General features: G+C 39.2%; 1 protein-coding gene across 4 annotated transcripts in view; it reads right to left on the reverse strand.

The window, feature by feature from the left end:
- The window catches only part of LOC139148333 (protein MTSS 1-like), a 51,052-nt gene that overhangs the window by 13,364 nt on the left and 10,645 nt on the right, over positions 1 to 27,043 (reverse strand). For all 4 annotated transcript variants that reach the window (XM_070719725.1, XM_070719727.1, XM_070719726.1 and 1 more), the window contains exons 4-8: positions 3,581 to 3,665; positions 3,141 to 3,232; positions 2,316 to 2,390; positions 683 to 840; positions 358 to 510 (exon numbers count right to left, since the gene is read on the reverse strand). In XM_070719725.1, coding sequence (XP_070575826.1) covers positions 358 to 510; positions 683 to 840; positions 2,316 to 2,390; positions 3,141 to 3,232; positions 3,581 to 3,665 — 563 coding nt within the window. The remainder of the gene's footprint in view (positions 1 to 357; positions 511 to 682; positions 841 to 2,315; positions 2,391 to 3,140; positions 3,233 to 3,580; positions 3,666 to 27,043) is intronic.

Genomic DNA, 27,043 nt, shown 5'->3' on the forward strand with positions numbered 1-27,043 from the left:
CAATGGAGGGTTTATGAAGATTCTATTGCTGTGTCTGCCGTTTTCAACATTATAAAGATGATAAATTGATAAATGATCTGGTGCTTGAATCGATGCTTTTATCATGTTGCTTGCCAAAACCACATGCAGTGAAAGACACATGACGCAGAAAGGTTTGATATGCATTCTCCTGCAAAAACAGACCTGACACACAGCAGTGTTACTTTCATTTCATTCTTACATGCCAATGGCTCATGTCACTGAAAGATACCTGTACCGCCATTGACGATAGCTTTTCATACTTTATATTGGTTATTGACGGTTCACACAGCTAATCACCGTTTTCACTCTAACACTCATACCATATTCTCATTGTACCTGGAAGCTAAACTTTGGTTCTTTGCCTTTACAATCCAATACAACTTGTTCACTGGAGTCCGGTAGCGTCAAAGGATCGCTAACTTGATTGGTGATGTCGTCCATTAGACTTTGTAAATGAGTAATTTCAGTTAACATTGCTATTTCACCTTCCTGTGGGACACAAAATAAATAATAAATTGTATCAGTAATCAGGTATTTGTGTTTCAAAGGCATACAGTATCAGGCTTATACCAGATACTGGTGGTTCAGCAGCATTCATCAATTGATTCTCACTTCAAACAAACATGGAAGTAAATGCAATCATGACAACTATTTTACTTACCACAACTGGTTTGAGAAAATTCACAAACATACAGAATCGACTTCTTTCTTCTATTAAAGCACTCCTGACAGCATTCTTTTCAGTTTCTTCTAGCAGTACATATTTGTCTGTTACATCTTGCATTGCACTATCTAGTCGATTTTGAACATCTGATTTGCCTGTTATGAGAGATCAATTCAATATTACCAATGGTACAGCAATTAAATCATCATTTGACTTAATCAAAATTAATATGAACATTAAGAAACTATGAAGGATTTCAAACAATTCCAAGGCTTATATGTAATTGGTAATACTGAAAGCATTCACAAACTGTGTATTTCTTGAGATTGATGCAACCCCTTCCAGAGTCTCAGGACTAGCATGAGATGACATCTTGTAGAGCCATGTATAAACTCATGCAAGCTACAAGCCTAGAGTTAGCACAGAAACAGCCATGGGTCCAAGCATCACATTTAATAACATGAACATTTGACATGACAAGACACAGACCCATGGAGCCAGCCACTTCCTGGTCAAGTCAAAGCAGTTTTGGACATTACATAGTAACACATAACTAAGTCTTAGAAAGGGCCATCCATCAATTCGCACTAGTTTAAAAGAAGTTTTTTTCTTAAAGGTATACATAAGACACCACAAATTTGAAGACTGAAAGATGACATAGGATGAAGGAAGACGTTTAAAATTATGTGAGGTGTGGTTGAGTATATAATGGAACAAATCTAGCTTTGAAACCATCTGAATATTGATAATCAGTCAAAAGTGAGTACTAAAAAATTTGATGACACAGCAAATTAGTAAACATCAGCTCCACTCTTCTGTTTGAAGATTATGGATATTTGTTGATGTGAGGTTTCAGACAGATAATGAAATGGATGTCTTCACAGCTTCTTTCCTATGAAGGTTAATCTCCCTAACCGTCAACACTAATGCGAATTGTATAATGATGGCAGAAAAAAAACACAGGGAAGTGAAGTCAAGATGGAAGGACAACATACTTAATGTTGTAATGTTGATGTGGACTGGTGATTCAACTTTGCCTGTGAACGGATACGGAAACAGTTTGTATTGCATGGATACAGATAATGTGTGTAGATGTGCCTGCATGTGTGTGTATGTATACATGTGTACACGTGTGTATGTGTATATGCCAGTATGTGCATATTATGTTTTCGTATCTGCACATTAGTGTGTGTGTGTGTGTGTGCCTATGTAGTAGAGGCAGAAACACACAAATTGACAGGTAAACATTTGACCCCCCTTTCCCATATGCTATATTCACAAGCTTGAGGTTCAAAGTGGTTGGCTTGAACTAGGAACTTGATAATGTGACTGAGAAGGGGTCAGCTTGTGTCACCTACACACTACAGAATAAAGTGCCATGGCTTGGAAGAGTGAAGCTGCACAGTACACGTTAGGGTGTGTACATGAAGAGGGCTGAAACACATGGAGCAAAATTACCACAGCATGGAGAGATTAATAGACTGATGCAGTGAAAACAGTGTAAGGATTTCATTGCGAATGCTGTGAAAATGTACGAGATATACACTTCAAAACTGACATGTCTGGTGTCAAAGCAAATTACAGATATCACACTGATCACTGTACTGAAAAAAAAAAGAACTGATCTTACCTTTCCTGGCTTTCTTTTGTAACCTAATCGTATCTGAAGACTTCTTTTTTATTTCTTGTCTAACTTTCTTATATTCTGTAAGGACAATAGCAAAGAGAACCTCACATGAAGGAATAATCTTTGTTCAGAGACTGTTCCACTTTGACTTATATCTTGACAGGCTACGGAAAATTTATTTCAGAAACAGAATGAGGACTCTGACTGCGACGACTAGAAGAAAAGCGATTTCAGGTCAAAGTACTCAATTAACAGCAGGCACATGGATAGAGATATCCATTTACTGCACACCTGGAAGTCAGACAACCTTTGATACAGTGATCATTACTGGCCATCTATTCAGAAAAACTGTCAATTTCTAACAGTGGTGATCCTTCAGTTGTTGCTCACAGTACATTTGAAGTTACGACCATGATTTCTATAAACATTAGCATAGTGAACACTAGAGGGCACTCTTCATCAGCCTTCACAACTTACTTCTGTATGGTTCAATGTATTCAATGATGAAATTTGCAACTTCATCAATGGACATAAATACTACCAAACAGTCACAATTATTTGTGTGAATGCAGCTTGGAGGAAAAACATCAAGTTACTTACATAAAGAATTGAAGGCAAAACCAACTTCTTGCACACTCAAGTTTCCTATGCACACAGACAACCATAGAGACATACACACTAACAGCTTCACACACATTAAACAATCAATGATACTAATGGTAATTTACTATGCCCACACAATCTTTCCTATTACCATACAGCAATTATTTCTAATGTTTGTACCTTTGAAATGCAAACCTGAACTGCACTGGGTATCTAACACTTTACCTTTTGCATGGTCCTTGTCTAACTGATTGACTATTTTCTTCCATTCTTCTACTCTATCTTGTAACGGTACCACTAAACAATCCATAATCGAACTGTAGGCGGAAAAAAAATTATTAATTAAACACCTCCACAAACTAACTCTCAATATAGAAATGAAATTATAAGCCACAAACTATGAAGAGAGAATTTACTTTAAAATTCCAATGGGAATAATAAGAATCAAGATGAATTTTCAACAACAGATGCCAAACTAATGTGTATATTTTAAAGTAAAGTGACATTTCCACTTACCCTATTCAATCATACTTTATCAACACTCTGTTTTGTCTTGTTTTCAAAGACCACATGATTTTTAGTCAAGACGTTTCCAAGCTTTGATAACATACATATTACTGTGAAAACATATCTAACTACAGCGATTAAACTTTGTTTGAAGTTACCTTGTGAAATTTTTAAGTTTATGTTCAATACTTCTATGCCTCATACACATCCTTGTCAAAGCAGAACCTATGTCTCTGGTTGCACCTGCAATATTGAGAAAGAAAGAAAAAAACAATGTAAGTCTGAGTTGAAATAACTTTAATATTCACAGTGTGACGCTTGCTGATGAAGATTAAATTCATACTGGGATGCCAAACATATGCACAATGAAGTGTGGGTTGGGTGGTGCTGCCCTCTAGAGTTGGATGTGGGATATCTCAATAGAACCCCAATGGTCTTTCAACACTGGTGCCAATTTCTCAGGTCAGCACACATGCAAATGAAGCAAGAAATGGAAATTTCAACATCTGCAGAAACCAGATACACCTGTGCACTCTAAATATCACTCACTTAGAACGTACACAACAAAGCCAGCACACATAGAGCGGATATGTCTGAAATAACAGAGCAGTCTTTGTAACACTTGCAATGTGGCAGAGTTGGTATCAGTGAACTTCCATGCCTGATAACTTTCTTGATACAATACAATTGTAAGTGTAAAGTGCAACGCAATTTCAGTCATTTCGTTTGAAGATCATGATAAATTGAAAATGAGAAATTTTTCTGTGTGATAACTTCTTAACTACAAGGTAAAATGCTTGTAAGAGGTCAATAGAAACGTGCCTTGTTTAAAGCTGATACCTGACACTGCATGGAGACTGAATAAGTTAATTACAAATAACCTAGAAACTTGATGACAGTTTAAAAAGTAGAATGGCATTGAAACTTCAATGCATATCATACAAACACCAGCTTGTCAATGTTAGTTTTTTTTTGTTTGAACAAACCAGTAGTCATGTCATTTTACAGGTAATAGCTAGGTCCAAAACATACACACAAACAATTTGATGTGGATCTATAGACTGTTAAATTTTCGGAAATGTCCCTGAACACTGCGTGTGACTTATTGACAGTAAATACAACATCTGTACAGACGATGCTAGGCTGGCTGAAATAGGAACAAGTTGGCTGAGAAATAGGGAGACACAATAAATATATTTGACATGTACAGTGGGGACATACAACTCTCCATTGTGAACCATAAACAAACCTTATAAGAGAGTATAAAACACTATGATTTTAATCTGGGTGGAATGAACACATGATTTGGTGATCATAAATTATGAATTGCTTCAAACAAAGATATATGATAAGTTTATATTCCCGGTGAAAAACTAGTTTTCTGAGGATTAAGGAAAGCTGATATGATTTTTCAACAAGAAAGGGTGTACTGTACTGAGCCCCAGATGTTTCTATTTACATTCTTCAGTCTAAATTTCAATAAATTCTGAGTTATGAATAACATTTTGCAAGTAGTTGAATCCTATACACATACACAATTCTTGTAATTGATAAAAGAAAACATTCTGAGAATGCCAGCAATCCTATTAGTACAATAGATCTTGCTGGAAGCTTTTCACAAATATTTTTTGAGGAAACTTTGGGCACAACAAGGTTGCGTAATTTCCAATTCCATTGTTCCATTATCAAAAGCATAATTCAACATCCGACATGAAAGTGACGCGTGCCCTGTGACAGTGTTAAAGACAATAAAGAATGCTTTTTGAAAATATTCTATTCGCACAATGGAGTTCATTATATGACGATTCATTTTGCAAATGTAAATAAAGTAACTTTCACTTCAAGGTAGAATTGAAATGTTATCCCAGTGATTGAATGGAAAATAGCAATATACTGGACAGTGGTGTGATGTGTTAACATTATTTTTATGAAAGTGATATAACTTTATATTCCTGATAGCACAGCCAGTCTCTAAATATACCGCATGACCTCTTTTTGTGTCAAACACCATCATATACCACATAAACACTCAGTGCAACAGTGGCTTATAAATGTGTACAGTGGGATTAAGACTCAATACAGTATTGATTGTAAGCTGTAAATTATGAAATTTTCAAACAGTTGCTACAATACAGTACCACCAGAATGCTCTATAATCACATAAATTGGGGTCACCCTACACTGCTAGGTCATGACATAGCCAGTCAGCAAATCATTGGCCTTAGACCGTGAATGAATGGAACTATTCATACTGTTTTGGTTCCTCTACTTGCAAATATTATTTACTAAACATCACCTAAACATTTATTTAGCTCTGAATCAGAGGCATTTCATGCAATGAAGAACACCATTGGCTGGTTGCTATTTATCAGACCAAATATATTGCTGCTGTCCAATACCAAAATAAATCGTTTCATTCAAAAAAAAAATATTTCAGGACAGGTGCAATACTGCAGATTGAAAGTGATGGTGTCTAATTCAACACACAGGTGGGGACAAAAGATACATGTAGGACTTCTGAAATCCACTGCTATGCTGTTTCAGTAATAGTTCTACATGTAAAGCTAGACCGGTGTGTGTGTGTGTGTGTGTGTGTGTGTGTGTATGTGTGTGTGTGTGTATGTACTAGACCCATGACCATGAAACAACCAATGAAATGACACACCAACAGCTGTGTTCCAGTGGCCTAATATAAAAATTTAATGTTTATTATAATTCTGAAGACATCTGTTGAAATGAAGTCTCTTTCCTTTGTTATCTATGGAATGACATTATCATCACTCCTTGAAGATGAAGATGCTATCTTGACAATGTGACCAACTGGAGCAAGTCATGACCCTAAAGTATCAAAGATTTCATACTTGGCATAGATGAGTTGAAGATTAGACAGGAATGCAACAAGTTATACATTGTGTCATCCACTTTCATTCCTTCTTGTTTCTTTTTATATCATCCTTTGTAGAAATAGCAGTGCATTGTAATTCAGTTTTCTGTCAATCAACGTCAGTGTGTGTGTGCTTCCTTGCTGATCTCTGTGTACTATGTGCTACCCTGCTGATCTCTGCATCACGGCCCATTAGCTGACTTGGACGCAGGTCAACTTTTCAACATGAGTGTATGTAGCATGGCATAACCCAGTGACTGGGATTTGCCAGTGGAGAGCAAACAATGACTTTTTCACAACTTTCATTTCGTACTTTCAGACACTACGGTAATGTAATACAGTGTAGACTTCATAAGATGACTGAGTTTACCATCATTCATCTTTTGATCAGTGATGTGGAACTCCACCTTTCAGGTTTACAGCTTGTAAATTGCATCCCTATGATATGGACAACATTAAATTCAGTTCAGATCATTGAAGCATGGCTTGCTGAATGCTATTTCTACCTCCACAGATCACAGAACAGTGTAATGGGTCAAGAGACATGCACTGGAAATACACCTTGCTTTCTGTAGGACAATGGCTGGCACTGGAAATACATATTACTTTCTGTAGGACAATGGTTACAGAGGAGATCTTGCAGTTTCTGTGCAAATCAGGGTACAGGTGACAATATCAATTAGTTGCAACAACACTGTGACAACAGTGGCTTTGGAACTTCGTGACCTCAGCTGATCCAAAATAGATCATTTGAGAATGTCAAGGATAACACTCAATCAACATATCACGCAGATAACCTTGAACTTTTTTAGCTTGATTCTGGGTTAAGCGTTGCCACTGGGGATGATAATTTATTGTCGTCTCTCTGGGGACATGACTCTCTCTGACTTTCTTTGTAATGAAAAAAATAACATAAAAATTCACGAGAGTGGTTTGTCTTGAATGGTCCCTGTCAATTTCAGGAGTTGCAAAACAAAACAGAAGAGGATTAATTTCATGTAAACATTATCAATTACACTGTCTTTTTAATATTCTATTTCCCACATGGATTACCAGAATTAGTTGACAGAAATAACATGGCACTGTATGTACACATTTACTCTAGCATATTTCTATAGTTACATCACTTTTGTACTGGCATTTGGATGCATTTTAGGTAAATTGAAATGGCTAAGTCAATGTTTGTCTCTGCAAGCAAGCACGCCACTCGAATTTCTGCAATTTCTCTATGAGTGCAGGGATCCCTTGGCTTGGCTTCATCAAACCAACACCGTCCATACCTGTTTCATGCTAACTTCTTTATTCATTATTCCTTATTGCAGAGGTTCAGACCTGCTATGTATATGTACACTAAAACAATGCAGTACTGTTACAATGATAGGAGATAGAAGTATGGAAATGTAATGTTTCTTGTTGAAATGGCAGTGAAATGCTTATTAAAACACATTTCCTCAATTTCAATGGAACAGAATTTTTTTATTGATAGCAGCAACAGTAAAATTGTCCTTTTCATAAGAAATAATCATTTTTTTAAATCATATAGTCAGAACTTTAAATGGTTTAGTGTGATATGATATTTGGAGGAATAACTGCTTTAATTACGCACTTTTCTGGTGTGCTCTGCACCAATTTGCACTGCTATTTACATGCCATTGTCACATGACAGATTAGTACTCAAACTTTCAGACTGGCGATGTATAAACCGATACATTGCAAAATAAACAGCAATTGTACACTTAATATTGATTTGTCAACAAAAACAACACCATCAATGATGGTGGTGTTCATGTATTTCATGATGGTTTATCAAAATATTCAGGGAGCACAAAGAGAAAGTACAGTCACAATGCACAATACAGAGGAAATCATAACATTCAAAAGTTGTTGCCAACAGATTTTGGTAACAACTTATTGTTTTTTGATGATGATAAGGTGGCTGGTTCTGTATACACAGTGTGAAGGGATGAAATTATTGCACTTTGTGAGTATATCTCAATGAGCCTTTTCATCTGCCTTATCAGACAATTATTATATCAGCTGTATTATGGTTGACAGACTGCATATTGACCTGTCTGTATTTTCTTGGGCTTTTAAAAATGTTGAACAACATCTGGTTGTGTATATACCCATGAAGCAAAAGATGTACAAGGTAAAGAATTTCCAGGTCACTGGGCCGGCTCATCAAGTTTTATTTACATATCAATGGTACAGCGGGGACACAATTCTTGTGTTTAAACATCAGCATGGCTGCAGACAGTAAAGTTAACCAAGCGTAGAAAGAGCTACACTCAGAGATAGCATTGTTCAAGAACAAACCAGCGACAGGAGTTTAAAGTGAAAATAATACCATCAATTTTCATGATAGTCAACGTTTGTAAAATATGACTGCACCTAGTTTCCATACACAACGCTGACTTTAACAATTGCTATAACAGAGGTGGCGTTCACTGACAAGACATGGAAACATAATTTGGGGAGGGGGGGAGAATATTTCTTGGAGGGGAGGAACTGTAATAAGAGCCTTGGTGGTTAATTGGTGGATTGAATGTTTGGCTATTCAGAGCATGCAGACACTATTCAAGGCATACAGCCAGGGTTGTGTGGTTTATTTCTATACAGATAATATAGTACCAATTGAAGTTATGTTGATGTCTTGGTTATCCACAACAAGTCAATGCAAGTTTTACTGCCAGTGCCACACCTCCAGGTCAACTGTGTCTCACAGTAAATTCATCTTTCCTTCAAGTCCATAAAAAGAGATCTGTACACAAAACTTTTCACTTTTAATTTGAATTACATAGACTTCTGTAAGTTATCCAAAGTGACATTAGAGTCTTGATGGGGTTGGAGGCTCTAGCATTCCTACGTTGACCCTTTAACCATCTGGCCATCTGGAGAGCAAGCCCTGGACTGACCAAAGCTTCACTGCGAGTTCCAAACAATTAATTTCAGGTTATTCCCGGTTATTTCATGCCCTGTAAAACCGTACACAAAGCCACAGCTGAGGTTCAAGACAACTTTGCACATACCAAGACTGCTTAGTCATGCATTTACTTCCATTTTTTTGTCCAGAATTGCTGGAATCCTATCGGCTAGATACGAACACTTGTGCGGTCTTCTCTGAGATTCTGGCGGGGTTGCTATGGTTTCATCAAGATAAATTGCACAGACTGACAAAAGTGACAAAAATTTCATTCACTGTGTAGGCATACTGCTTTCACTGTCATGCATTATGCACTATGCATTGCGTTTAACAGTTTATCAACATAATACTGACAACTGTTATGAAGCTACTAGTTGCCATGGTAACATCGGATAGAAGGGGATGAAAATTTTGAGTATGTCATGTGATCATGACAGGTTTTTATCTGTAGTTGGATCCTCTTTTGAAAGGTATCAATGGAGGCTAATGCCGTCACAAAGTCAGCTATCTATGCTTCATTAGAACAGGAAGTGTAGACTCATTAAAAAGCTAGCTTTAGGGTTTCTACAACATCTACAGGAAATCAGAACACAGGTTGCATTTTTCCAATGCTTCTGGACATCTTCAATAACCTTGGAGAAATGTGGTGTTTTTCCATTCAGATAAACTGGAAACCTCAATTTGCAGTTTATATTGGCAGCTAGGGTCCCCTACAACTACCGAGACAATGTTTTTACAATCACCTACGCAGAACACATTTGGGTGATCCGACCAACCCAGGACAAAGCTATAAGCTATCTATTTTGAATCTTTAACAATTATGAGACTGTCATTACAATAAATGGAGGTCAAGCATTAAATTGGAATTAGAATTTTTATTCCAAATCAAGAAGTAATTTTTCCTTTTGTATTGTTTGAGACCTAACATAGCTTTGGCTAATGATTGAAACTTTGATCATAAACCATTGCTCGTTTGATTTGGTTGGTCTCAACTCAATAAATCATAAAATCGAAAATACTGTGCCACAATAAAATTCACATTAATTGCAACTTAGGTCGGCCATTCCAACGATTAAACTGAGTGAATTCTCATGCCCTGACTGATGTCATGCACAGCTGAGATAAGTACATATACTCAACCAAGGACACACCTAGCAGCTTGAAATATTTTTTGGATGCTTTTCATTGGATACAGTATTACATCCACAACTCAGACTTGCACTGGTGCAATTTGCTACAAACATGGGCACTATAGATTGTTGCCAATAGAAACATTAGGCAATGATATGGTAAACGGATTCACGCAAATAAATACCACTGGTCCATGCAGAATTCTAAGCTCCTCACCATTTTATATTATAAACTTCCTGCTGTTTAGACTGGACACTACTATACAGACATTATCCAAAATCATGATTGTCAAACATTTATTCTCATACACACGGTACTGTCATTTTGTGGTATTTCTCTGCTACAAGGGCCAACAGCTGCTACTATGGAAGTCTTGTGACATGCTGCAGATAAAAACATATGGTTGTCTGCCATGAATTTTATACCCTGAATTTTCATTTCATGGTAAATTCTCTGATACAATAGCCACTGCCTGTCAAATGCTGTAGCAAATACTAGGTGGTTTGAAAATCAAAATGATAAGGAACAATCAGAGCACAGAGACTTGCATGAATGGAAAGAATGCTGTTGCAACTATTTTGGACTGAAGCTATCAAAATTAAAATACCTAACCATATACACTGCAAGCACTGAGACAAACCAATATCAGATTTAAACCCAGCAATGTAATGAAGCAACTACGTCAGCGGCAATTTGTCTTCAGAAGTGGGCCATATAATGCCTAAATAGGAATAATCAAACCTTTTCCTACATTAAGTTAAATTGCAAGAGAACTCATTTGTCAATGTAGAATACACCTAGAATTGACCAATGAGAGAAAGGCTGTGTCAAAATAGATTAGACCACACACTGCTCTTCATATCAAGCTAAATTCAATTAATCTCTGGCTGTGTACAATTTAAATAGGAATACAGTGCACCAAGAGTATCCAGCTGTTTAAAAAGTTTGCCTTTTAGCCAAAACACTGAATATCTATGATGAATTATGCTATCAAAAACAATGTATAGTGTCTAAGGATTTCTAGTGAAACTACTTCTCGTCAGATTGTTCAACATTCATAACACATCTAGAACACCATATATAATCTTTTGATGTATTCTGAATTTTGACATATTACACTATTCCATTACATAGCCTGAAAAACTGTTAGGGGCTCTAGCCTTGGAAGTGATATTTAAATTTTACTGCAGAGAAAGCAAATGGTTATATCCAGGGAAGATTTTCAACAACATTTCTGAATCCTGTAATTCTACCTTATGGATAAAAAATTCTACGTCAGAAAATTGCGGTAACCTTACAACTTCTACTGTGAAAAAGAAAACCCTTGAAATTCTGGGATCCTGTTTCAATTTTATGTTTGTTTTCCTGACAAAATGTTGCGATGTGTTGCACACTGGAATGCAGAGACCATTTGACACGACAGAGATTCATCCAACAGCTTCTAGCTTGTCAGCAAGACCAAAACCATTCTGATGTGGTAGCTGGCTGGCTGGTGGAGGTGTGTAAAAACACAAACACCAATAAGCTACCTACCAATCAAGTGATGCAAAGACACTGAGCACGACAGACTAATGACATGATAAAATGCTGTTAGACATCAACACTTTGGCCCATCACAGAAAATATTGCCCTGAAGCATGGGGACATTGGCCAATCAGAGAAGGTATTGCCCTTATATGCAAGGACAGAAGCTATGACAGAGAATATTGCCCTAATGTGCAAGGACAGTGGCCAATCACAGAAAACAATACTTTATATCATGAAGGCTATGGCCAATCACAGAAAACAAAGCTTTACAGCATGAAGGCTGAGGTCAGTCACTTCCAGGATGTCATGAAGAACATGTTTAGAGTTTACATGCAAATTACATTATGGGATGGCTAGGAGAGACTACCTGCTGTCACCATTGATATAGGTACAATACCTAATTGTCAAAGCGATTACCACAAATTAACTAAGTGGTATTTATTCAGCAATAAATAACAGGAAGTCAACATACATGCTTCAATGACCACACAATGCATAAAAGTTTTTAATTATGGTGATTCCATTCCAAAGTTCACCATATACCGGTACAATGGTTGTGTTGAATAACATTGATAAACTGGTAATCAGCATGTAAATATTCATAATCAAGTACGTTGGAAATTATTGCGCCAGAAGTCTTTGAGACTTGAACCATTTACATAAACTGTCTGGAAAGCTGACAAAGCCATATACAATTGAAATGTCCTTGGCTGTGAATTGGTTAAAGAACATCTGCATGGGACAGATGGATAGACAATCTACGGAAACAGGAAGATAGACACAGTAGCTAATCATGTACTTTCACCTACTGTTGACTTATCTTCAGGAATGGTTCACCATTTCAGACATCAACAAAAAATGCTATTTCAATCCAAAGGAAGCATACCATACATGAAGGTTGCACCCAAAATAGGCAAGCATGAATCAGTCTATGGGAAAAAAACACTGAATGAGGGACAGGCACTGATATTCAATCTAATAATGTGTTCTTTGGCTGTGAATGAGGGTCTTTGTGGGCTCTCACAGTTGGAAATTTGTAATGTGTTCAATGGCATCGTTTTCAACATGCCTTATGCCTTGAAGCTAAAGAGGTAAATTGTATGCACTTGTTTTGAAAACATCTCGAAACGGGAGGAACACACGACATGTAGGTTTCCTTGCATGAGTGACATTTCTGTAGATCTACATTGTACAATACCCTGGATACAGATGTCTATCAGTGAGGAAATGACCATCACTTCCACATGACATTAGAGTCACAATAATTGTGGATTTTACAAGGAATTTCCTATCAATAATTAAATAGTTGTATATTCAACGATATTTTTCACCGGAATTCTAAATTGCTTGAGATGACTGTATAAAGAATGCTTTGACAAAAAACGTTGATACGAAATAACCCAGAGTTCATGAAGAAAAAACTGTAGGTACAACAATGGGAAAACAACTTACATTTGACAATTTTAGATTGCTAAAAGTCAGAGATATAAATTATAAATCATGTTAACAAATCTCGCACATGTTGTTCAGCTAATACTATGTCACCATGACAACAGAGAGACACAACAATGAGCCCTTTTCTCCCTGAAATAATCTCCTAAGGCTACATTTCAGTGCCAGACAGAGTAGAAGCTATTTCACAGTAAACATACCCCTATGTGTCTTTTATGTAAAATGCTGTATCCTTGCATTTGTCTTCTGTTGACAAGTTTTACACTTGGCCACATCTCTTGTGCTCACATCCAGACAAAAGACTCCACATCAATGGTCAATTTTGAGAATACTGCCGGTTGAAAGGATAGCTAGACCAAAACAAGGTCTTTCAACATCCAGTATTCAATGTCGATTGTGACAAACAGACTTATGCTGTGTTTTTTGGACTAGTTTAACAGTTGAGATATCTGCCTATGGCCTGCAAACCCTGTATTTGTGCATGTGATCTGTTTATAATGTTGTTGTTTTGATAAGGCAGGGCAATAATAGATGCAGAAGAGTACAGAGAATCTGAATAAATTCTCTGGCAGAGCTGGTACAATTTTCTGTCTGTACAATTTGGCATTTGAACAACAAAGACTCTATCATTTTCCCCAGCACAAGCTGCAGACATGCATAATTTATTGAGTTTTAGAAAGAACAAGTCTGTTTTGCTTCATCTATTCAAACACATGTGGACCACACTGGCAATACAGAGGTGGTCTGATATGCAATATTCAATTATTTGTGTTTTGCCATTTGTCTTTCTTCTTTATTTCAGTACATGTATTTTGAATTCTCTGTACACTGTAGCTATTTAAGAAAGTAAACCACATTGGACGCCATATATCTTTTACAACTGGCCGGACACATTGTCAGCTTTCAATACAGTGAAACATGCAAAGTAAGTTTGTAAGAGTCAATTTGTAATAATCTCCGTTGGTTCCAAAATTAACACTAAGTACACCATAAAAGCAAATTCTGAATATTTCTTGGTAACACAAGAGACAAGAGAGCAAATACATCTCCAATTTAAGCGGGTTGTGGCAGGATTGTGAGTGGACTCTCACAATGGCTCTTTGACCGTTGTCCTTGCTCAGTGATGGTGGACGCTGCATATAGACAATTATGTCTGGCACCATTTGGTTAGATGGGTACATATACATTCTCAGTATATCATGTATTATGCAGAATGATGCTGTGGGCAAGGACACTCACTTACTCATGTAAACCCATAGCTACACCTGTTACTTTCAAACTGAATAGATTGACATATTTCATGATGGGAGACATCTGTAGATGAACAATTACAACACTTTATTGATGTTCACTCTACCGCGCTGATAGAAAGGAAAATGTGGATCATTATTTCATCTTTGTTTGCTTGCTATTCATTGCCAAGTAAAACAACACTTTTCATGTTGTTTATCAATATGGTCTACCTACCACTTTAGTTTTAGAATCATACCTTGTATTTTCTTCTGGTGCAATGCAATTATCTTTATTGTGAATCATGCACACAATTGTGGTTTTATTGGACTAATAAAGATATAAACAAAGCAGTTCTTCCAAAAATTAATGATAAAAGTGAGCAAAAAGAAAGTGTTTCAATGGCACATCAGTAGAATATTGGGTACCATTCTCCCCATTGTAGTTATCTGCTTCTCTTAGAGGTATTCAGTAATGAAATGTTGAAATATGGTAGAATGGCGAATGGTACTACAGCTTCATTTGGACCAACCATTCTATAGTTTTATCTGAAGTGTATGTAGTGAGGACATAGGAGTATCTTGAGTTGAGTGACTGTAGAATGTTTGTAGTCCTCCAGTGAGTTGGAGTGGTTATATAATTATCAATGCAGACAGAATTGATGTTTAAACTTAAACTAATTTCTGTCATATAATTACCTACCTGTTTGTACTTATAGGACTTCTTCTCTAACTGCTCTCTAACCGCAGATAAGATCTTTAAATCTCGCCTAACACCCCCTGGTCTATGAATAATTACCCACGATACACCAGTTTTAATCTGCAGCATATTGTGAACTCACTAGTACACTGCATGTATCAACCTTTCCTGAAGGTGAAAGCCACCCAGAAAATAGGGGTAATAACTCAAAGATTACCATGAGAAATAATAACCAATGGATATTACACTCACGGCAAATAAGTACACACAAACTGTGGGGAGGAAGGGCGGGAGCAAACAGGTAGGTAATTATATGACAGAAATTAGTTTAAGTTTAAACATCAATTCTGTCACCAATTACCTACCTGTTTGTACTTATAGGACAAACAACAGAATACCACAGACCTTAGGAGGCTGGACAAATTATTTGCCTGAGACTACCTGTTGACTGACCGACAGCGGGCCAAGAGAATATAAACCCTCTAATTCCGAGGCCATGTCACGTAAATAAAAGCTAATGAAGGAATTAGCTGACCGCCAAGTTCCTGCACGAATGACTTCGTCTGCAGGCACTCCAGCTGATAAAGCCCATGATGTTGACAGGGCTCTAACCTCATGAGCAGTCACACTTGAAAGTCGTAAATTAGAAGAAGAACTTTCTGAATATGCCCAGCGTACAGCCGCAACTATCCACTTCGATATGTCGGCAGCTGAGCAATCTGTCTTAGGAGACGGAGGAATAGGTAGAAATAGTCTAGTTCTACCTGCTCGAAAATGCTCTGTCCGTTTTAAGTACCAGCGGAGGGCACGGACTGGGCACAAAACTCTCTCCTGTGGATCAGGGCCTGTGAGTGTGTCAAGTGCCTTGATGATAACAGGCTGTGCTACTGAATCCAGTGCTTGGTTCTTGGCCAAGAAACCTGGTCTAGTGCGCAAAACAGCTTCCGTTTTGCTAATAGCCAGCAAGCCCTCATCCACACCAAAAGCGTGAATTTCACTTCTGCGTCTACCAGACGCTAGGGCTATAAAAACACAGTCTTATACGTTAGAGCCTTAAGGCTAGTAGTATGCAGTGGTTCAAACGGGGCTCCTGCAGAGCCCGCAACACCAGTGACAAACTCCACTGAGGGACCAATTTCTTCTCGCTGGTCTCTCAATCATGAAGTTTCTGATCATAGCGGAGAGAGAACTATTATGACCAAAGTCCTCACCTCCTAAGCCTTTAATGGTAGCTGAAATGGCAGTACGATAAACAGCAATCGTACGGGAGAAAATTCTTTGTCTCTAAAGAGGAAAAGAAAAAACTCAGCTAACTGTTCTACAGAGGCTTTGATTGGAGTAATCTTCCGTTCACCACACCAATCACAGAACTTCCGCCATTTGTCTTCATAGGTTGCCAGAGTACTGGCTCGCTGTGGTCTGGCGATAATGGCGGCAGTTGCCTTAGAAAAGCCTCTCTCAATGAGGGCTTGCTCGACAACTTGAACGCGTGAAGGTGGAACACGCTTGGTTCCGGGTGAGTTAGAAGTGTCCCCTGGGATAGCAGATCTTCTCTTTGAGGCAGTTTCAAAGGGAAATCTATTATCAGATCTAATAGCATCGGAAACCAAGGCCTTTTCGGCCACAATGGGGCTATTAGAGTTATAATTGTCCTCTCCTCTGCTAACTTCTTGAGTACTAGTGGAAGCAGAGGTAGAGGGGGAAACGCGTATGCTGTTATGTTCTCCCAAGACATTGATAGGGCGTCCACTCCTACTGCTCTGTGATCCGGTATCGGCGACACAAAGAGCGGGAGCTTGCGATTTCTGAATGTCGCAAATAGGTCTAACATTGGAGTTCCCCAAATTGCAAATATCTGGTTCACAATGGTCTGAGGTAGTGCCCACTCTGTCGGTTGCACGGAGCGGTTCCGCGATAGGGCATCCGCTATGTGGTTTCGTTTGCCCGGCAGATGCCGGGCTTGGAGACGAACATTGTGGTCTTTGCACCACATCAATAGATTCCACACCAGGAAACAGAGAGTGGGAGATCTCGTCCCCCCCATTTTGTTTATATAGGCAACTACCGTGGAATTGTCTGTATTGACGAGGACACTCTGGTTGGCCACTGAAACTTCGAAGCGCTGAAGAGCTAAGAAAACGGCTTGTAGCTCCAACCAGTTTATGTGCCTCCTGCCCTCGGCCACTGTCCACTGACCTGCTGCATACAGGTCGTCCAGATGCGCACCCCATCCTGTGGTCGACGCATCTGTAAAAAGGAACTTGTCGGGCCTGACAGTTTTCAGCGAAACACCCGCTGTAAATTGTCCGTGTCCTCCCACCATAATAGGTGGTAACGCAGGGCAGGTCTGACAGGGATCGGATATGTTATGGCATGCCGATTTGGCCGCCACATTGACAGGAGGTACAGCTGAATTGGTCGTAAACGAAGTCGAGCCCATGGGACGATGTCTATCATGGACACCATCGTCCCGATTATGCCTAATAATACTCTGGCAGGGACTGACTGCTGTGGGAGAATACCGCGTATTAGAGACAGGAGTCTGTCTATGCGATCTCGAGTCGGTGATACTATGCCTCTGTCTGAGTGCAGTCTCATTCCCACAAAAACCATGTCCTGCGACGGTGTAGGAGACGATTTCTCCACACTTGGTATGAAACCGAGGCGGAGAATAGTGTTCCAGGTTAACAAGAGATGCTCCAAGAGAATTTCCTTGGCCTTGTTGCGAAGCAGCCAGTCGTCTAAGTAAGGGTGTATTTTGACTGACTGTCTGTGTAGGAAAGCAACCACCGCAAGTACTACTCTGGTGAAAACGCGTGGTGCCGTTGCCAACCCGAAGGGTAGGGCCGTGTACTCGTAAACTAGTCCGTTTACTATAAAACGGAAGTACCGGCGAAACTCTTCGTGGATTGCTATATGAAAATATGCATCCTTCAGATCGATCGAAATTAGCCAATCGTCTGGTTCGATAGCAGCTAAGATCGACCGATTTGTCTCCATCCGAAAGGAATCTACCTTTAAGAAACGATTGAGGTATGTGAGGTTTAGGATTGGCCTCCACCCTCCTGTCTTTTTTGGTACCAGAAACAGGTGGTTGTAAACCCTGGCCCCTCCAGGGATGGGTTTACACGTCTTACCACATTTTTGGACACCAACCCCTGAACTGCTTCGGTGAGTTGAGGGGTCTGTGTTGTGTTGAGGGGGCGAAACTTTACTGGAGTACAAGCCAGGGGGGGCGGATGAGTGAACTCTGGCTTGTAACCCTCCTTTACTATATTCAATACCCAATGGTCGTCTGTTATGGCATCCCACTTGGGGCCAAATTGACAGAGCCGCCCCCCCACTGGAATGTCCGGTGATGGTAAGGACGGGAGGGGAGGGAGCCCGTCAGGACTGCTGGCTGGGGTGACCCATTCCCCCAGGGGTAGAAGAGGGAAAAGGTTTCTTAGCCTTACCCCGATTTGATTTGTTAAACGGCCGAGCACGCGATTTCTGTGACTGAGGGCGTGCTTTGGCCCCTGTGGCTCCACCTTTAAATTTGTTAGTGGGTTTCGACACGTTAGTCGTTTTTGCACCACTCACTCTCTGTTTATTCCTTTCGAATAACCAAGCATTATTTTGGCACTCCTGGGTAGCCTGCTTGGCTAGGTCTGGTAAAGTGCCAGCAAACAAATTCTTTGGGGAAAAAGGTGCTAATCGAGCCTTCCCTTTTAACTCATCAGACAATTGAACGGAGTGGCGACTCAAAAATGCATCGCGTTCAATAAGATGTAGGGCCACATGATTTCGGACAGCAAACTCAGAGAGATGATTCACTGAATTAGCGAGCGCCCTAAGAGACTGCTTAGCTTTATCAGGATGTGCAAAGCTTGTAATTCACGCACAGTTAACCCCAAAAGCCAGTCAATATATGATGCTGCACGGATGGTCATATTAACTGTGTCACCCAGCTGGCGAAACATTGGCATATCAATCGAAATGGTCTTAAACGACGACGACTGATTATCCACAGTAGAGGCGTCTTTATCCAAATGTGGGAGTCCCCCGGAAAAAAGAGAGGCATGAGTCTTATAATATTTATTTTTTAAACTAGACCTTGCCCATGGATACTTGCCGATTGGCAAAGGGTTAGAATCTTGCACTTCTCCTGTTACTTCTCTCCTAACTTTTTCTAGGTTTGAAGTGATAACTCGAGAAATGGGTAATGACCTGTGAGCAACCTGCTTCTCTGGGCCATTAGACAGTTCCGAAGCAGTGACTGACTCAATCTGGGCAGGTGCCTGAGGCTTAGGACAGTCACTACCAAAAGCTTCATATACCCAGGAAATGCACTGTGCAAAATTTGATTCCCTAGGTTTAGCTTGTGATTCTGTTATGCTAACCTGGTCCTCTGGCAAATCGGAATCATGTTCCGGTGCCTTAGCTATAGTCTCGCTAAGGACTGATTGCGTTGTAATATTATCCGACTGATAACCCTCCAATTCGACATCCACTGAGGGGGCATGTAGCTGGATTATCTCTGGATTGTGATCTCCCTCCCCCTTTGAAAGTGAATGGACTGGCCCTGCAGGCTCACCCTCACTTTCTACCGGGGAAACATATCTCTTATGAGGGTCCCTTGAGAGCGAATTCTCAGAATTAGCATGGGGACGAGACAAGGAAGGGCGCGGCTGTAATTCGATCGACGCGTTCTTACTGCCAGTGCCGGATGCCGCCAAGTGCTGAGTCATCGTCCGGGCGCCATCTTGTTTTTTCCCCTTCCTCATGTCGCGCGAGAGGGAAAAATCACTAGCGCTACAAGACTCTTGCCCCTGACGCAGAGTGGTACGTGCATCACACGACGCTTCCACTCGGCCAGAATTCTGGGGGCTATGCCGAGAAGGCATTCTCTCAGCAAAATGAGGCCGCGTAGCGGTACCGCCCAATCCAGCATTAATCAGCATCTGCTGTTGAACTGATAGTGACTCCGCTATGGCGTGCAACGCCCCGCTCAAGTCGTGGTCCCGTTCAAAACGCCTAGACGTTGAATATCGGCGTCTGGACCTCGGAAAATCATCATCGGAATCAGAATAGTCAGAATGATATAACTCTGATCGATGATAGTAACGGTCTCTCTCTCTGGTGAACGGAAATCGTGTCTAAAACGCTTGGGTTCGCGTCTAGATCTCCGGTGCTCGACCTTTCGGTCGAAGGTCGGGCGGTCTGGAGAGCTCAATCGAGCCCCATAATCGTCATACCGATAGGGCGATTGATCACGCTCCCTGTAAGTTCTGCAAGGGGAGCGATGACGTCTACCCTCAAAACGCTGAGGCGGAAAATCATTACGACGTAAGCCTCGGCTGGAGCGAGAGATATAAGTTAGGCAGGACTTACGCCGCGAAAGATCTCCGAAGCGACGTTCTAGTCCGAGTTATATCTCTCTACTACCTCCATGGTACTACTGTCGGACATATCGATCGTTCTCCCTGAACCTGAACCACTTACCTTATCCGCCTGACCAATCGTCGAGTCTTCCCAATTCCGGGAAGCCGACTGCCGGTCGGAGGGATCAATATTTTCGTTGGTCAGAGTCATAGGAACTTCACCGTCATCTGAACCAACGATTCTGCGTTCCGAACTTGCTAGCGTAGATGGAGAATTCACCGATCGTTGGCTAGCGAACGCAGTGGGAGAAGAAATATTGTTCCAATCGAATTCAGACCAATTATGACAAATGTCACAAGTATTGGACCGATTACAAGCGCGGCAAAGATGACACTTATCGTGCCGATCGAGGTTCGACATTTCATGTCCGCAAACACCCTCACGTCGGACTTGCGAGCTCATGACGTAAATAATAACGAGGAAAGCTGGCCGACGAAACGAAAAGAAAAAACGAGAATGGCGATTGGGAAAAACGATACGCCTGATAACCCAAAAGGCGGGAAAGGCACCAATCGCCGGAAAGAAGAACAAAGTCTTCAAAGAAGAACAAAGGCGATGTAAAGAACACAAAAAACGGCACAACAATAGTGAAGATACACTTAGCTGTCTAGTGAGTTCCCGAAAAAAACACCGAAAAGCGATCTAGAGTGGATAAAATCCAAGCGGTAGCGAGAGCTTCTTCAATACACGTCCAAGTGTAATGAGCGCAGAGAAAAAACTGGTGTATCGTGGGTAATTATTCATAGACCAAGGGGGTGTTAGGCGAGATTTAAAGATCTTATCTGCGGTTAGAGAGCAGTTAGAGAAGAAGTCCTATAAGTACAAACAGGTAGGTAATTGGTGACAGAATATCAGGTTAGACATCAAATCCCATATCTCATCAGAGTCTGTTAAGCCCTGTGAGATTGCAACTATCAGGCGATTTCCGGTCGTTACTTTGGCGCATTGGCTGATGAAGAGATCCCGATGCACCTCAGCTGTCATTCAGTCTCATCTATCTATTACTGTAAAATCAATTTATCAAGCGTAGTTATGCAGCTGATCAGAGAGCACTGGGCATACTGACTTGGCCTTGGTGTATTGACAAGACATGTTAATCAGTTATTGTGAGGCTAAAGTGTGCAATCTTCAGTACAGATTGTATGCTTTGCTGTCAGCTCAAGTGTGTAGATGTCTGCTTTTCAATGTGGCTACTTCAAAAAACAAGGCTATACTCAAATCATGTTACAATTTCCTAACTCCCTACTTGAAAATTTTGTCTGGAGACATTTATAACTGCCTCATACAGGTACATGTTTACCCTCTCATTGCACAGAAAGTAATACAGGGATATTTTGGTTATGTCACCAAAAGTTTTGAACATGACAGCAATAGTATTAATGTTCTGCATCAAGTGGTCTGCATCAAGTGGTCAACAGGATTTAAAGTTTGGTCTGTGAAATGATATTGTTCAGTAAAATTTGAATATCAAACCATAGTCGCCGGCACACTGCCCTGACTAGAGAGAACTCAACATCTTCATCGACATCCTAATGTTTAACCTGCTCATTCCAAAGCCCCTTTTAACATGTCCATAATCATCATTGATAGCAAAATGGTTTGAATCAAGACATGGTGGTGAAAGGGTTCGCATCAACTACCATGAATTTCATAAAGGTGCATGTAACTATGATTATGACACTTGTACACCATTACATAATCATTTCCTTTGTGAATGAGTCAACCACAATGACACAGAGCATTGCTAACTCATGAAATTAACTGTCCCCTTCAAACTCACAACCAGTACATGAGACAAAACAACCGTACATGTACCTTGGCCAGGGGATGAATTACACCCAAATATATTTTTAACCCTTTTGAAATATTCCTGCTGGTATATGAAGTGACATTCAAAAATAGCTGTAACAAAGATATACATGAATGTTAATTAAGGCTCTCAGAACCACTTATCACACTGATAAATTATGAGCAACCTTAGCTTGATGGAACTTTACCAATGTATAGTTAGACTGTCCTCTTTTCTATTGATTGATATCACTTGATTTTTCATCAGTAAGTACCTTTTCCACTAAAATCTCTTCATTCTATCACAAAGACAATGTTGGTAAGAGTGCGAAGTACCAAGCATTCATGAGGCCTGCATTGTGTAACATGTAACAGGAATGAATGACGTCAGTGGGTCAGATCAACATACAAGAACTTGAATGTGGAAATCATTGATAAGACACCTGCGCAAGCAAACTAAAACAATGCCAAGGGCCCTGCAGAGGTGTGATAGACTTCCTGTGTATAGATGTATTCAGTTGAACTTGACAAAGCAGCCACAGGTTGACTATGTTAGCTTAGGATGACACCTACACACTGTTGGCTGTTTGCTTTGCTAATAGCTCTTCAGATGCAATACATAAATACCAAATATGAACAGAAGGTAACCCCAAGTCATGATCTGAAAGTTAAAGATTTGTTGTCTCACAGTGACGTAAGCACTGAGATTGCGAAAACGTGGCGATACCATAATTGTATCAATCAGTGCAACCTACACTACATGCACATACAAGGAATTGTTGAAAACTAAACAAATCACAATTTGAACTAGACACTTGTTACAAGTACAGGCTAAAAGTTGACGTCATGAAACCATTCATCATTTCAGTTCTGTTCACTGGGATATTTGTTGTGTAAGAACAGCATTGGATTGCTGCCACTTCTGCCGACACAGAAAAGATAAACTATTCTTGAAGCCAGCAAAGTCCTATTCACCAATGCTGTTATCACCACTGGACACTCACTGGAAAGACAACTTTGTCAACAATAGAACGAGTGGTAGAAAGACAATATAATTGATTCCAGTCTTTCTATTTCACATCCCTTTGATGTATTCTACAGGACTATCCTGTGTACAACAATTCCTTTTCATCACAGTGTTTCACAATCCTCTGTGTTGCTTTGGGCTACGGCTGTAAGTGGCTTACAATCACATCCATTCTCTGTACAAAGTCATCGTTTGAAAAGAACCAGTTTCTTGCTTTCATCTGCAGTTTGAAATGTAAATATATACTAATTCATTAGCGGCAGGCCTGGAAATTGCATCAAAAACTGACAATGAAGTACAGAAAGGATTCTCCATCACATGATACCATAACTGACATCGGAAGCAAGGTTTTCATAAAGGGAAGAAAGCAAATAGATGTTACCAAGGCTTGTAATTATTTTACAAGGATTTTTTTAATAGTTACACCCATGAAGGTCTACTGCTTGGCTAGAAGGGGACAAGAAATCAACACTTTCATGTATGTTCCTGACAATTAGCAACAATGAAGTTGAATGTATTTGATGCAAGTAACTTGTGGACAAATAACTGCTATATTTTGATAAGCACTAGATACATGGGTCCTAGGACACAGAAGGGGACATAACCCTCTCACCCCAATATTCCTTATGTAAGCCCGTTTTTATCATTGAAAACAATATGGTTGAACCAAAATTCACAGGTGAAAAGTGTTCATTGTTCTCAGACTCCAATGAATTTCTCTTCTTCTGAAAACAGAAACACCTTGAGCAGTTGCCATGATCCTTAAATAACCACTCAAGGTGACACTGTCCCCTATCATGACTAACACTGAACATGTAACATGCCAATGTCACTGAGGTAACTGATATAGGAGACACTTTATGGACACCAACATAAACCTGATGTGATCAATCTAGAAATAATGAGAAAATAGCACTTACCCACAATGCATTGCTATAATTGGAATACTTTCCCAGTTCTCATAAATCATAAGGCATACATGTAGTTTGTCAGGCAATTAATCAAATATATCTCAAATAAGAAATGCAACGTAAGGCCATTTCTCTCGGAATTTACCATTTCTTAGGTGTATCTTTCCTTAAGGGGAACCTCACAGTAGAAGGAGAAAAATCATTGTAACTTTTCATTATTTAAAGATTCCCTGCCAATGCATGCAATATTTGGCATATCATGACAATTTTTCAGCACAAGCATAATTTTAGAAGGGAAAATTTCAAAATACATAAAACACTTAAGAAGTGTAATTACACCACTTGAACCAAACAGTGACAATATTTACAATTTTTACTTGGAAATTAAAATGTCATTACAAAACATTCCAAGGGTGTCATATAGATAATGGATTTCTCCACTTAAAACATCAACAACAAACGGTTTGATATTTCACTTTTGTTTTATAGGATTTCCATTTTGGCTGTTTGAAGACAGTTCTTTGGTTAAACAAACAGAGATGCAGGAATTCATGGAAATGAACAAAAAATATCATATAACTGAGATTCACAGTACAAAATACTTGGTCCTTTTTTTCAGAAAATATCATGATGTAAATATCTTGATGTACATCTTTCCAAAGCCACTTGAAAATAATTTTGTGTTTGATATAGTCTGCTAAACACTGTATGAAAGATGTAACGCTATGTAGCAGTTGTTTGATGATAAACCTTTCATATCTAGTGAATATCAAAATAATAACCTATCATACAAGATCTCACTATGGTGTGACTAAGAGGACCAAATGGATACTTGATTTTTTCCAGTGCTATTAGTGACTATAAACTAACAATAGAACATCAAATACATAAAATAGAATGGGTCTAATTTGCTGTAAGTACATTAAACTCAGAGGAATATATAGGAGACATAGAGTCATATCATTTCACTTAATTAAGTTGTTCATCTTGTGTGACTATGCCCTTGGGAAACACAATGGTTTGAAGTCTTTGACTCCAAATTGTAAGAATACTGTAACAACTACTCTCAAGAGAACACCACTTTTTCCTCACTTACCAAACGCTTACACCTGCCTTTCACAAGGTTTACACTCTTATCCCATCTATAAGACAAACCAACCCAGCAAGTCAAATGCAACCACATGTAAAAGTAGTGATATATTGCTTTCTGAGAAATATGAAGTCCTCAAGGGGAACCAAATAAAATCAACTGTTTCATGGAGGATATGATTTTCTCATAAATTGAAATACCATCTTTTGCCACAAGCATTTTTTTCACACTCGACTGACGTCAAACAAGCTGAAATGTACGTCATCAACACTGACGGCCCAATGACTGCCAAGAATGAAAGGTGTACAAAATCAACGTAATCGATGAAGAGACTGTGAAATGTATCAAATGGTTCACTTCAGTAAGTCACTCAGATTTTATGAAATAAACACCTTGAACACTGAAACCTTTATTGGACTGATGTATCCGTATTCTTCTTCTTCTTCGGCGTGTTAAAACTGTGACCTGTATTGGACTGGCAGCTGTTCCCTGTTCTCTTTTTTAATCATCAGATTTTGCTACATATACAAGCTATGACGTGCAAACGGTGGAACCTTAAAAATACCCATCACATAGGTTTCATAGATGACATGTTTTCTATTGCTATCTATAGAGGTTAAACGATATCAGTATACTTTCATTACTCAAACAGTGACAAGGTGAAATCGGTTTTTCCTAATCTTCCATGCAACCTTTATTTGACGGCCAAATATCTTTTAATGTAAAACACTAATTTCTTTTTGACAGCATCGCCTGTATAGCCAGATTAAATTACATTGTCTTTTGAGTAAACTTCTATCCTTACCTGATACAGATCTGTCAGTGGATGTAAGATTAAGTTTTATCTGAATTTAATTGTTCTTTTCAAATCCTAACACTATGACCCTTCAACTCATGTCACCAAATAGCGGTCCAATCAGCTCAATGGAAACACAAAGGTTTATCCTTACATACCCTAGGTGGTCAAAGAGCCATACTATCATTGGTCACGACTTTTGTAGAGATTCACCAAGTCAAACAGTGCTTCATCATTCTGAAAGTTTATATAGGTGATACTTTATACAGTAAAAGCAATAGTAATATAAACACAGCATTCAAAATACGCCTGGCTGATGGAATATTACCAACACAGATTCAAAAGCAGTATGGTTAGTCTCTGTACATTAGTCTAATATCTTGAAAGTTTATCAGAACGTGAGTTCCCCATAGATACCATACTATCTGTAATATATGTTAATATAACAGATAACTAGCAACTAATCAATCTATCTACAGAGCAAGACGAAATCCATTTTCTGTTGCACAACATTACTTGGTAGAGTTCTTTGACAGGTAACACAATTTGAGATTCATGTTATTGGTTCATTACGGTTGAAGATGTGTCTGATAAACTTTAAATCTAAATTAAAATGGAAGGGAAACTTTACTACACAAGTAAAGTAGTTGACAAAAGGTGGCACACTTTAATATCCACACGTTACGTTACCCCATAGAAACATTGGTATGAACCAATTACGAGCTATAGCCATGTATGG

This window comes from Ptychodera flava, chromosome 13, assembly GCF_041260155.1.
Source record: "Ptychodera flava strain L36383 chromosome 13, AS_Pfla_20210202, whole genome shotgun sequence".
Taxonomy (NCBI): domain Eukaryota; kingdom Metazoa; phylum Hemichordata; class Enteropneusta; family Ptychoderidae; genus Ptychodera; species Ptychodera flava.